General features: G+C 43.6%; 1 protein-coding gene across 4 annotated transcripts in view; it reads left to right on the forward strand.

Annotated features, from left to right (window-relative positions):
- The first annotated feature begins 2,578 nt into the window (after positions 1 to 2,578).
- ERGIC3 (ERGIC and golgi 3) overlaps positions 2,579 to 13,859 on the forward strand; it is a 29,987-nt gene continuing 18,706 nt past the window's right edge. For 2 of the 4 annotated variants that reach the window (XM_042800771.1, XM_042800772.1), the window contains exons 1-6: positions 2,595 to 2,713; positions 3,545 to 3,632; positions 4,863 to 4,982; positions 7,769 to 7,862; positions 9,029 to 9,194; positions 10,523 to 10,580. In XM_042800771.1, coding sequence (XP_042656705.1) covers positions 2,657 to 2,713; positions 3,545 to 3,632; positions 4,863 to 4,982; positions 7,769 to 7,862; positions 9,029 to 9,194; positions 10,523 to 10,580 — 583 coding nt within the window. In that variant the 5' untranslated portion in view covers positions 2,595 to 2,656. Of the gene's footprint in view, positions 2,714 to 2,891; positions 2,963 to 3,544; positions 3,633 to 4,862; positions 4,983 to 7,768; positions 7,863 to 9,028; positions 9,195 to 10,522; positions 10,581 to 13,859 lie in introns of all 4 variants that reach the window. The other 2 variants (XM_042800769.1, XM_042800770.1) reach the window with 2 other exon arrangements.

Genomic DNA, 13,859 nt, shown 5'->3' on the forward strand with positions numbered 1-13,859 from the left:
AGACTTGGACAGAGGAACACATTTAATTTTAAAAATTATGCAACAACTATCTGAAGCCTTAGGGATCGAATGGGCGTGGCACACCCCATGGCATCCTCAGAGTTCTGGAAGAGGAGAAAGAAAGAATCAAACTTCAAAACAAACCTTGACTAAGTTAATGATTGAGACTCAGATGTCTTGGATTAAATGCCTGCCATTGGCCTTATTAAGGATCAATACTCAGCCACGAACAGACCCGGGAATTTTTCCCTATTAAATGATGTTTGGATTGCCATATATTAGTAATGACAGGGATATTGTCACCCCTGAAGTAGGAGATCAGTATGTAAGAAAGTATGTAATAAGAATAGCTAACACTTTAATGGAACTAAGAAGGAAAGGGCTTCTGCCTCAAACACTACCATTGGATTTTAATATCCACAATGTAAACCCAGGTGATTGGGTATTGATAAAAGTGTGGAAAGATTAATCATTAACTCCAGAGTGGGAAGGTCCATTTCAGGTGCTGCTGACCACCGAGACAGCGATCCGAAGAAAAGAAAAGGGGTGGGCTCATGCCTCCCGAGTAAAAGGACTGGTGGAAAAGCCTCAGGAGTGGACTGTGGTACCATCAACTGATCAGCTATGAGTCACCCTCAAAGGACTAAGTAAATTCATCGGGAGGGGATTGAATGACTCTTAACCAATGGTTTGACTGGGTTTTTGACTGGGTTCAGAGGTAACACTGTGAAAATTTAATTCTTCATTTACTTACTTGCTGTATAGGGAACCACAAAAAAAAAAATGTTAGGGAAAAGCTGGCGTTTACTGAGCATTAACTGGCAGACAAGTGTCAGAGTGGCTTTTGGTAATAGATTATGAGCATTTTGGGTTCGATCAGGCATTGCTAAAAAATCAACCTAATAGGGTAATACATTGTCTTGAGTGTATATACGGATGTCATGAAGCGTGGGTTTTGTGTGAATGTGAAATGTGTCACCGGAGGTGGTATTTCTCACAGATGGATAAAATTGTGTTATAACTGTAATAGGAACTGTGAGTATAGGGAAGGGGCACGAACTGTAACCTTGATTTACGGGAAAAAGAGGTTAGTCCCCAGAATTTGGGATGTCCCTGAGAGTTGATGGAAGGCCACTATCAGAAAGTGCCAAAAGTTTGCTTTGCTTAGAAACAAAGGAAGTGGCTACACAGGAGCTGCACTTGAATTGACTAACTGTTAAAACACGGATTCGTTAAACAGTAGAGGGCAAGCATGGGTTAACCTCTGTGCTCGCCACCAGGAAGACCTTTATCTCAGCTGTGGGCTGCAACCCCATAGGCATGACAGTATATATGTTATACTGGACCTTTGCTAATCATCCTGATACGGTTTGCTCTAATAGCGGCAAATCCGTGCAACAAGTGCTTTACTGTTATGTCCAACATCAGAGTGTGGAAAAAGGTTGGATTTTTCTTACTTTGTGCTATGGCAGGCTTACTGTTCTTACCATGTTTAATACCCTGCTTTATGTGGCTAATACCTCATGTTATTGAGGGGATGCAAGTAACAGCAATGTCAATAAACCCTGAAATGGCTGCATTGGCTGATGCCCACAAAGTTATGGTATTAAGAAAAGAACGAGACTAAGTGTTAGTAAGCTCAAGCAAAATATGGTATTAAAAAGGGGTGGTTTCTGATAAATAACAGAATAATTTTGCTTTCGCTAAAATTAAACAATTACTTTTATTGAGTTAGGCTAAAGCTATTATTAGTACAATGATCCAAATTTTAAGAAAAGTAAAAGAATTTAATACTGGGAAAAGAGGGGAATTGATCTGAGGAAACACCAACCCAACAGCCCCCCTTCTTGGGATGCTCACCAGATGGTCCATATCTCAGGGAGATAACTCCTTTGCAGTGGAATGAGAAAGAACAGGATGGGCCATCCCTGGTATCTCTTGTCCCTGAGGTAAGAGAGGAACTGAAACCACTGAGCCAGAAAGACAAAGGAGCTGCAAATTGGGCCCAGACTTGAAGGACAAGGTGTACGTGACCACAGGACTGAGTTGGCGCAGAAGTAAGCGTCAGCTAGCGAGCACAGTGAAGAAGACTACGAGCCTTCATCTGCAGACCCCTGCCCATGACCTCCAGGGAGCACTGTGCAAGCGCGACAGGAGGCTGGAGCGAGGAGAAGAAGATAAGATTGCAGAAGAAGCCAAGAGGCGTGCCGAAGATGTTGAAACCGGCAGCTGTGTAGATAAAGGGGGGTTTGAAACTTAAACAATTCGGTGAGCCTGGACGGAGCTGCGACTCCTCGGCCACCCCAGCGCTGCATTTGCTCTCTTACCTTAATAAAGACTCATTAATCCATATTTGGATGTAGATTTGCCTTAATCTACCTATAGCACCTACTTTACAACCTTAAAGGTTGTGGAGTCTTGATTCCGCGAGTCAAGTGTCCTTCGGAGGCCCGGGGGCCAGCGGCAGGGAGAACCGTCCCACCCGGCAGGTGCCCGGGAGCGCTACCGCCGCCCCCAGCCCCCCGCCCGGCTGCGCCGCGTTGCCTGGCGGGGCGGGGCGGGGCGGGGCTGGGCTGGCCCCGCCCCGCCCCGGAAGGCGGGTTTGGTTCCGGGTCACGCGGAGCGATGGATTCGCTGTGGCGGCTGAAGCGGTTCGATGCCTTCCCGAAGACCCTGGAAGACTTTCGGGTCAAGACGTGCGGGGGCGCGCTGGGTGAGCGGGCGGGGTAAGGGAGGCCGGCGGACGGGCCCGGGCGTGGCGGGGGGGTGGCGGGGGGTGGCGCTGGCCGGCGCTCAGCGGTGGGAGGCAGCGGCTCGGGGCGGCGGCGAGCGCGCTGAGGCGGAGCGGGCGCGGCCGGCCGGCCTGACGGCAGTTCTCGTCTCCCCGGCAGTGACGGTTGTCAGCGGGCTCATTATGGTGCTGCTTTTCTTCTCGGAGCTGCAGTACTACCTCACCAAGGAGGTGAGTAGGGGCGGCGGGAGCCCGGCCCAGTGGCGCTGCCTCCTGCCCGCGGTGCCCCGGTGGAGAGGCGGCTCGGCTCGGCCTGCCATGCCGCCGCACTCCTGCCGAGCCATCGCCTTCTCCGCGCTGCTCACGCTGCAGCTTCACCCGCTGCCCATCTGTTTAGGGCTTTTTCTTTCCCCACGCTGGTCGCCGTGATGATGGGAGCGGGCTGCTCTTCCCCCAAAAGCCACCTGGTGCAAAGCTTGGCTTGTGGCTTCCAGTAATGTTGTCCCAGGAGAGCATCTCAAAATATCTTCTCACTGTCTCTCCTGCTTACAAGCAGGCAATGCAAAAAGAAATCAAGTGTGGGAACCCCTGTCCACACCCCAAATTCTAAGATTCCCAAGTTACTATTTTTTTAAAAAGCATTATGAATGGCAAGGGTTTAGCTACCTTGGAAAGTGTGGGAGACAGCAGCTCGGGTGTCTCACCAATCCCATATCTTAAAAATCAGCTCCTGAGTCAAAGAAGTCAAGGGAAAGAGGCCTTTTAGTTTGCTTCCAAGTGAAACAGGACTCTTTGTTTTTCCTTTGTTCCTAGGTTCATCCGGAATTGTACGTTGACAAATCAAGGGGAGATAAACTGAAGATCAATCTAGATGTTGTTTTTCCACATATGCCTTGTGCTTGTGAGTCAGACTAATGAATATTGGAGATAATTTTCATACTTGCCAGGGGCCCAAGGGGGTCAGTGTGCCTGGTGCTTCTGAGTGCTGCACCGCTGCTTGGGCCATGGACAGGGAGGAATTGGTGATCCCATCTGGCTACACAGTGATTCCAGCCAGGCCCACTGGGCGCTTAAAGCAGCACTTCCAGTCAGGCAGTATTATTTTTCTAGCTCATAAATGAGGCAAAGGTATAAACCCACTTATACTTCTGCATGGTGGTGCACTTTGTCAGAGAGCTTAATAATACTGAAAAAGCTGGCATAGAGTTCACTTGGGACTAAAGATTTGACTGTATCGTTGCTGAAAAACTTAGTGTCTCCTTTGGCAGTTCCTTGACAAGGCACAACTTTTCTGATTTTTGTACTTAAATTCTGACTATAATGCCAATGCCACATGATAGCCTTTCTCCAGAATGTTTAAAATCAGAATGAACATTCATAACCTAGTTACATTTTAACAAAACTGAAAGTTGCAGGGTGAAGCGACAGAAGATTTTGCAAGTATTACTGCTGTGCACGTTATCCAACTGTCTGCTAATCTTCTGTTGTAGTAATCTTTGGGTAATGCATTGGACTCTAGTGAGTCTGACTTCCTTCTGACCCAAGACATTATGGGTTTTTACGTTCCTCATATAAAAGGGCATGGGAAGGCCAGAGAGACTGGAAGCCACTGCCATTTTGTGCAGAGAAGCTGTCAGTCTTACAAGAGAGCATGTAGCCAGCAAGTGCGTCATGGTGCTTCAATACCAGGCGGAGACCACAGACCTGCATCTGCTTTGTTAAAAGGGATCCCAAGAAAATGTGCTGATGTTGAATGCGGGAGGGTGAAGGGGTAGAGATAGGAGGCGGGTTTCCACCAATTGTAGGCTGAACTTGTGGAAATGGTTAGGGACTTTGAGAGGTTTGATTCTGTTTTTTTGCCTTTTGGTAATGCTTTCTGTGGCAGTTGAAAACAATCCTTGTACGCCAAACCAAACCCGGTATTTGGAAGGGTTATTTAGGGTGCTGCAATGTGCATTTTATTCCCTGTATGTCACTTGGCCTCAGCCATACACACTCGTCCAGTTTGGCACATCCTCATCCCCCCTTGCTGAAAGATTCTGTATATTCACTGGTTGAATGCTTCTTCAGCCTGCCACTGGCAATAACAAATGTGTGTTTATAGACCACTTTCCTTGCACACTGGTTTCAGATTTGAGCATTGATGCCATGGATGTAGCAGGAGAGCAGCAGCTGGATGTCGAGCACAATCTGTTTAAACAACGTTTGGATAAAGCTGGCAATCGTGTGACTCCAGAGGCCGAGAAACACGGTAAGATGCTATTGTGCCTTTCCTGGATGAATGCTCTCATAGTCTTTCCCTCACTGTATGCCTGTTTTGAGATTCATGGGAACAAGTGACAGCTGAAAAGCATTTAAACACCACAAGCTTTTGAAGAGTTTATAAGCATACAAATCTACTGAACTGGCAGATCAGACAAACTCCTATTATACTCACTACTTTTGCAAGGCAAATCTTTGCCTTGTCCCTTTGAAATTACGACAAAGACTCATGGATGCATTTCAGGAATAAAGTTGCTGAGTTAATCATCTTTTGCAGCTAGGAATCAAGCAGCTGTTCTGGCAAAATTTGATTTTGGTTGTATCTTTAAATCACAGTGGGCTGACAAATGCGATGACCTGGTTAGAGAAGAGAGCTTCTCTCTAGGCAAGGCTCCGGTGACTTGACCCTTAAGCCTAAACTTGCACCTTACAGCATTTACTTTGTGTGTGTTAATGCATACCTGATTAATATATTTTAGCTGATTTATCAGTTACAAATTGTAGTAAGTGATCCTTGGCTACATAAACCTCTCCTGTACATTTTTTTACATCTTATGGCTCATCGTTGTACTTCGACACAAAACAGAGACAGTTCTAGCAGTGTTGCAATCTAACAGTAATACTGTCCTGACTTTTCCCTTCCAAAACATGAGCTCCTTATTACCTTTTCTGGGAGATGGTGTAGTTCTACATATCAGCATGAACTGAATTTGTTGATTTGTATCACTCAGATTTAACTTTTCTGTTCTTGAAGCTGAAAGGCTAAACTAAGCCAAGACCTGAACAATTGGTAGGTGTGAGTTTCTCCCATTGTCACAGGAATGTGGTGATAGTATTCTTACTATTGTGTCACTTAGCAGCCTATATGTATGTATTCAGAGGTTGCAGCATTACAAATGTAATGTCTTGGGACAAGAACATCTTTTCTCTGTCTAATTCTGTGTTAACACATGCAGGCCTCCTGCCTTACTTGTATTGCCAATCTGCATTAGGATTACTCTGAACTGATTGCTACAAATTCCTTATATAATCAGACGACAGGAAGATAAACTTGTAGGGAGCAAACCATCTCAGCTAGAAGAGGCATTTAAGAGATCAGATGAATTGCATGCAATTTCTGCCATCTGGAAAAAGTACACAGCTGGTTTGGTTTCCAACATCTTTATTGCAAGTTAGATCAGAAATATCCACCCATCTTCATTAAACTCTATGATTATCAGTTTCTGTTACTAACACTGATGTTCAGTCAGTTATTTAAATGGCAGCCATAACTGTATTGACCTTAAATTATTAAAGCATGCCCAAATTTTATGCAGTAGTATCTGGAGGCTTTTCCTAATCATAGTTACTTTAAAATAGTTAATAGCATAATGATTTCTGTGGTAGGTCGCATTCTGTGCTTCGATGTCATCTTACTCATTTCCATTGAATGACAATAAGTGATTGAATTCTTTACTGGTGGTTTTTATAGTTTCCTTCCTTTTAACGTGGACAGAGTTTTCCAATTTCACATATCATATCTGCATGCAAGTTGAGGACCGTGTTAATGGCAAGAAAACCTGCACGTAGAGTTTTACGTACTACAGTTTCTTTATAGTATCTAAACTGTGTGCATTACCTCTGGATGCTGTCTCTGAGACAACTCAACAGGCAGCTGTTGATTACATTTAAAAAGCTGTTACTGGTTGCTGTAGCTTGAAAGATTCCATATATTGTTACAGGTGTTCTTGTTGAAATGTTGGGAATCATGGCTTTGACAAAGTGTAGCAATTACTAAGCTGTATTCTTCCTGACACGGTTTTAGTGTAATTACAAGATTAAAAGCCATACCACTTTTTAAACAATCAATTCTAAAGTATACTTTCAACTACTTTGAATGTTGTAAGCTTTAAACAACTGTGTGAGACTTTTTTTCTAATGATGGGTATATTTTCCTGAAAGTCTATTTGCTTGGTCCTAACTGCCATAAAGTATGTGACTAAAGAAACAAGGTTAATGATTGATTTTCATGCATATTTCATACTTTCTATTTAAAAATCTTTTTTTCTGTGGTTAATATGAAATACAGACATCTTTAATACTTCCTTACATCCACCTGCTATACTTCCCAATCTCAACAAACAGGGCCCTGATAATGTTTTTTCTCCTTAGTGTCTGACTGTGTACCTTACCACCTTCCCCAGCATTAGTTATCCAAGGAGCTACCTTTTCAAATCTTACAGAGGGTAGTGAAGCAGTGCCTAGATAGTGAGCCTTAGAGGGCTTTTGTAACCTAAGAGATTTGGTCCTGTCCTTCAGGGTTTGTGAGTTAAAACAGCCTGATTTTGAGGGAGCCTCTTATAATAGGAGACAATGTTTTTGAAAATTTTAGTCACAAAATTCCTTGTGTGTTATGCATTGTTGACTGCTATGTAAAAATTTCTTTGTGTAACAGGTCCTGTATCAGTCGCAGTTTACTGATTGGTTTACTTTAGACAATGTTTTAACAAACCCAATAGGCAAATAACATCTGATCAGCACTCCAGCAAGGCTTACAGACAGTTCTTTCTATAGAGAGTGTTCTTGAGATGACAGATGCTACTCTGCTTCTTGGTTTTACTTCACAACTCAAGCTCTGTGCGTACCATTTCAGGTGGGCTTTGGGTACAGGATGCACAGCTTCTGACGTGAAATCATTGCATTCATGTGTAGAACAGTTATTGTGTGTAGAACAGAACAATAGTACAAAATAGCGTTTCTAGACGTGCCTCATCAGTGAATCCTCTTTTGTCTTAGAACTGGGGAAAGAAGAAGAAAAAATGTTTGATCCAAATTCTTTGGATGCCGATCGCTGCGAGAGCTGTTACGGGGCAGAGTCAGAGGACATTCGGTAACATTTACACCTTTTCATACCTTCTTAGCACTTGACTTAATACAGTTATGTTGCATACATGGGATTTTTTTCAAAATGTCTATGAAGGTCTGTGCAATGAAATCTTCCTGGTCATGTATTCAGAGAATGATAATTGTTGTGGTTTTGTCATGCCTTTGGAAGCTGTACTCATGATTGTTAAGAACATGAAGAGTTAGGTTGTTTAGTTTGTGTACATGCATGTTTAAGGGCAGTGCAAATTACACTACCTTTGCAGTAGCACAAAGATTGTATCTCAGCAAACAGAATCTTTTCTGATATTATCTGATGTCCAGAGGGGAGCTGCGTAAATTATTTCACCATTATGTGAACTGTCTTGCAATAAAACCTGGTTATGACCTTGCCTTCTCACTTCTGCTGCAGGCTTTGCATCCTTATGGGAGCAAAGATCAGACATCACTCACACAGACAATGGATGTCCTTTGGTGTTTCTCATTCTTCCTACCTGCAAATTTGTGTAAAAATGGATCTGTGATAATCCATAGGATCTGGTCTATTCTAATCCTTCACTATCACTGTCTCTGTAGTAACTTGGTTTGTCCCATGTGTCAAGTTGCATCCTTCCCCAGAGATGTTTCCATCTTAAGGGATTCATGATTCCAGCCTTCAACTTCTTCTTTGGCTCAGCAAAACATGGAACCAAGAAAGAAAATTGTTTTTTCCAGTGACCAAGATGTTATCCAGAGGTAGAACAGTAATGAAGAAAGGTTGCCATTAACCCTCCCTCCAATGCTGATGGTCTTGCCTTAAAGACAGGAGGAATAGAAACAGGCAGATACTTTGTTCACCTAGGGAAGTTCCAGACTGCTCAGAGCTGTGGCACACTGATGGCATTTTTGTAGCAAATTTCTTTGCCAAGGAGTGACTTAGCTGTCTAAACGGACAGGCAAAGCTCTCTACAGACTCAGGCACTGCATTGAAACAGCTTGCATTCTCATGCCAGAATCTCAAAAAGTATATCAAGAAGCTCAAACTGCTTCAGGAACATTAGGCCACCTCTCAAGGTCCAATCCTTGATGTTTGCTTTATTGCTTTGTTGAAGAAAACCTACTAAGGATTCAAGTCCTGAGCTGGAGCATCTCTCTAGCTGTAACGGTGGTAAGATGGTGCTTGTGCTTTTGCAGGTGTTGTAATACTTGTGATGATGTCAGAGAAGCATACAGGCGGCGAGGCTGGGCCTTCAAGAATCCGGATAGCATAGAGCAGTGCAAGAGGGAAGGGTTTAGCCAGAAAATGCAAGAGCAGAAGAACGAGGGCTGCCAAGTGTATGGTTTCCTAGAGGTCAACAAGGTGAGAAATGGGTTTTGCTGTGAACCTGCTGCATGTTGGTGATGACTGTGAAGAGGCAGAGTCGGGGTGTTCCTTTCCTTTTCCAGCTTTGGGTGTTCACAGGACTGTGCCCTGGGCTCAACAAGGAACTTGTGCCAGGGTTCAGTAGGAGAGTCAGGAAGAGTGGTGGGAAGGGACTAATTCTCTGTTTCATTGTGTGGGCTGGTAGGATGCATGCTGGCTGGAGAAGCTTAGCTTTTCCTACTGTCTAGCTAGCGAGTCCTTTTGCCAAGAGTTCTGGAGGAGAAGAGGCAGCCTCTCTGAGGTTAGATTGACCCACCTGCCCTTCTAGTCTTAAAACAGAGATCACCAGTAACCAACAACTTGCCAGCAGAGATGCTGGAGAGAGTGAAATGTTATCTTCTTTAGAAAAACAATGGAAGCAAGACTACTGGAGTTGGTTGTCAAAGCTGAAAATTATCAGAAAGATGTTTTTTGCAACTGGTGTATGAAAATGCAATACGAGATATACCATGTAACTAACTACCCTGTCATTTGGTGGGTTACCAAGGATTTGAAGGGGAATGCTGGAGGTCACAAGGATCCAAGGGTGGGTGTTACGGGGGAAAATTCTGCGTGCTGTTGTTATGCATTTGGAATTTTTCAAATCTCCATTCTCAACAGGTCTGCAGTTAAGCAATAGATTTGCACAGAAATCAAAGGTGTAACGTAGCATGTGAGCTGGGGACATTAGGCTCTTTCAGGGGAGAGTGTGTATTATTGCTAGTAAGTGTCAGGGAGGATTGGCCCTTAATATCCTTATCCCTTTCAGATTTCAGGATGAAATTTTAACAATTTTTGTCTTTTAGGGGGTGGCTTTTGGTTTATTTTTGTGGGCTTTTTGGTAGGTTTTATGCATTATTTTTACATGCAGCTTATTTTCATGGATGCATACATAGGATCACTGTTTATTGTATTAAGGGGTTTCTTCTCAGTTAGTTTCTCCACTCCTTTTCTGTGATACTTTTTTGTATTTCTTGCAGCAGCAGTTAGTTCTCTCCCAATAGACTTAATTCATCCTTTTTCCCATTATGTCCACTAAAATAATCTTCACAGAACAATTATTATCAACATGAGTATATAATTATGGCTTTCCACATGACTGCCTGTTAGGAAGAGGGGAAATTCATATCTCTCTTAGGACAAGATCTGCTGATACTGTCACCTTTGAAAATCAGTTGTTTGGTGTACATCTTGCTTAGATAAAAATCTAAAAACCCAAGCTCCAGTATGACTGCTTTATTTATATAGCTTCAGACCTTTTAATGGAAGATTACTGTCTTCTGCAGGTAGCTGGAAATTTCCACTTTGCACCAGGAAAAAGTTTCCAACAGTCTCATGTACATGGTAAAGTATTTTCCTTTCCTGTCTATTGCAACTGTTAGCTTCGGAGTATATCTGACTGTTTTCTTTTAATATCTTTGCATTGCTATCCATAATAACAGCAGCACTGATACAGTGGAGAGGATGTTGCTGAAGTTTTGTTACAGAGGTTTAGAACCATCATGAACAAAGAAGAGTGTTTTCCGGAGGTGCTGCCACATGGATGTGGAAGAACTTGGAGGAGAATGTTTCTGGGCAGTTTCACTTGTTCTGTTGTTTGCTGCTCTGCTGTAAAACATCCTCAAGTAAGGTGTTCATTCTAGGACCTGAATATCGGTATCTCTGGAAGGGATATTTTGGAGGATACCGCAGGAGAATTTTAAAGCAATTCAGAAATTTTAGAGTAAAATTTTAAGTTGTAAAGGACTTCCTCAAGTATATATATAAATACACCATGGCCAGAATAATAGTGGTACTTTATAGAATGACAGAATGGTTTGAGGTGGAAGGGACCTTTAAAGGCCATCTAGTCCAACCCCACCCTGCAATGAGCAGGGTCATCTTCAACTAGATCAGGTGGCTCAGAGTCCTGTCCAGCCTGACCTTCAATGTTTCTGGGGATGGGGCACCTACCACCTCTCTGGGCAGCCTGTGCCAGTGTTTCATCACCAACATTGTAAAAAATTTCTTCCTTATATCTAGTCTAAATCTACTCTCAGTTTAAAACCGTTACCCCTTGTCCTATCACTGTAGGCCCTATTAAAAAGTCTGTCCCCACATTTCTTATAATCCCCCTTTAAGTACTGAAAGGCCACAGTAAGGTCTCCCCAGAGCTTCTCTGCTGCAGGCTGAATAACCCCAACTCAGCATTTCCTCATAGGAGAGGTGTTCCCTGATCATTTTTGTGGCCTCCTCTGTACCCGCTCCAGCAAGTCCATGTCTGTCTTGTACTGAGGACTCCAGAGCTGGACACAGCACTGCAGGGGATTCTACCAGTGCAGAATAGAGGGGCAGAATCACCTCCCTTGACCTGCTGGTCATGCTTCTTTTGATGCAGCCCAGGGTACAGTTGGGTTTCTGGGCTGTGAGTGCACATTGTCAGCTCATGTCCAGCTTTTCATCCATCCTATCCCCGAGTCCCTCTCTGGTGCAGGACCTTGCACTTGGCTGTTTTGAACCTCATGAGGTTCACATGAGCCCACTTCTTGAACTTGTCCAGGTCCCTCTGGAGGGCATCAACTGCACCGCTCAGCCTGGTGTCATTTGCAAACTTGCCAAAGGTGCACTCGATCCTACTGTCGATGTTGTTGACAAAGGTATTAAACGGTATTTGTCCCAGCACAGACACCTGAGGGACACCACTTGTCACTGATCTCCATCCAGACATTGAGCCATTGACCACTACTCTCTGGATGCAACCATCCAGCCAATTCCTTATCCACTGAATAGTCCACCCATCAAATCCATATCTCTACAATTTAGAAGGATGTTGTGGAAGACCATGTCAGAGGCCGTACAGAAGTCCAGCAGCTCTTCCCTGATCCACTGATGTAGTCACTCCATCATAGAAGGCTAGTAGGTTGGTCAAACAGGACTTGCCCTTGGTGAAGCTATGCTGGCCGTGTTGAATCACCTCCCTGTCTTCCATGTGCCTTAACATAACTTCTAGGAGGATCTGTTCCATCATCTTCCCAGGCACAGCAGTAAGGCGACTACATCAGCCAATTCCCTCAGGACTGTGGGGTGCATCTCATCAGATTCCATAGACTTGTGTATGTTCACGTTCCTCAGGTGGTCTTGAATCTGATCTTCTCTTACAGTGGGAGGGACTTTGCTCCCCCAGTCTCTGCCATATATCTTTAACAGAAACTTGATTAAAAATATTTGTGGTTTAATGGAACGTTTGTAGTTCCCTTGATCAAGTTTTTGAAGTGTGAAGTTTCACAAAGAGCTTTAATTTCATCCTGATTTTTTTCCCCTTCCTATCGCTCACCACAGTTTAACCTGTACCACTGAGGTAAAGATGGGGGGAAAATGTGCTCTGTGAGAGTAACTGGTGTATTTTGAGAAAAGCAAGCAAACATTTGAGCACAGTTTCTACAAATGAAGAAGCACTTCTGTGCAAAAAAAAAAATAAAAGCCTATTTTCCCCTACAATATTATTAATAATAAAATGTTTCACTTCTACCTGCAGAACTTGCTTTGTGTGCTTAAACTAGCATAACATCAATCTTACTACAGCCAGTATTTACAAGTTCACCACATGTATCTAACTTAACAGGAAGCATCTTTGCATTGCATCTATTCTCTGTAATAGGCATGAATGCAAGCTGGCTGTCCTGAGAGCAAGTACTTCGTGTACATAGAGGAGGGGGTGAGGCCAGGATAGGTCTTTAATTACGTGTGACCCAGAAGTCTTGCACAACGGAATTGAAAATTCAGTGGAAAAATATAGTTGAAAACTAGAAAGGACCAGCAGTTACTGCAGGCCTTTTGGAGGCAGAGTTAGGGATGTTGGTGTTTTGACAATGAAAGGCACTTGGAGGAGGGATGATGGACAGACGAACTTTCCACTTTCTAGGTGTTCTGTCACATTAAATAATGAGGAAAAACGGCCCCGAATACTTTTCTTCATGTGCAACTGTTCAGATCTCAGGATGTCCTGAATGCTACGATCTATTGAGATCCCTCAGTGGCTCTCTTTCAGGCACTCTTCCCATCTCATCGTGAACCCATGTAAACATGTTGCATTTACAACACCCTCTTGCAAGGCGTTCAGCACATCTGCACTGCTGTAAGAAAAAACATCTTCACATCTCCCTTCACTTGTTTGCTCCCACTAGCTGTGTCTGAAGGCCCTTGTTCGTCTGTTGGTAAAGAGTGAATGGTCTCTGCCCACTCTTTCCGTGCCTCTTGGGATGTCATAGACCTTTCCCGTGCCGTGCCAGCCATGTCTTTCCCCTGCTGAAGAGTTCCAGCTTACTCAGATGGTCCTTTGTGGAAACCATTTGACCTGTGAGCTTCCTTGCTGGATTTCTCTTAACCTGTTTCAGTTCAGTTCTGTCTGATGTTACAGGACTGCACCCAGGATTAAGATCCTGGCTAAGCATGATGTAGGCAGTGGTGTAATGATTTTCTTCCTTTTGTTCTCTCTTGCCTTCCTAGTTGTTTGTAGCGTGTGATTTCCCTTTTTTGCCAGCTCAGAGCCTGATCTTTTTCTTGTATATGAAGCTGAGACTGTTTTCTGCCTCAGGATAATCTTTCTTCATAACACTTTTTTTTTTTTTTTTTTTTTAAGTTTAG

This window comes from Tyto alba, unplaced genomic scaffold (genome assembly GCF_018691265.1).
Source record: "Tyto alba isolate M040663 unplaced genomic scaffold, T.alba_DEE_v4.0 Super-Scaffold_33, whole genome shotgun sequence".
Lineage (NCBI taxonomy): Eukaryota > Metazoa > Chordata > Aves > Strigiformes > Tytonidae > Tyto > Tyto alba.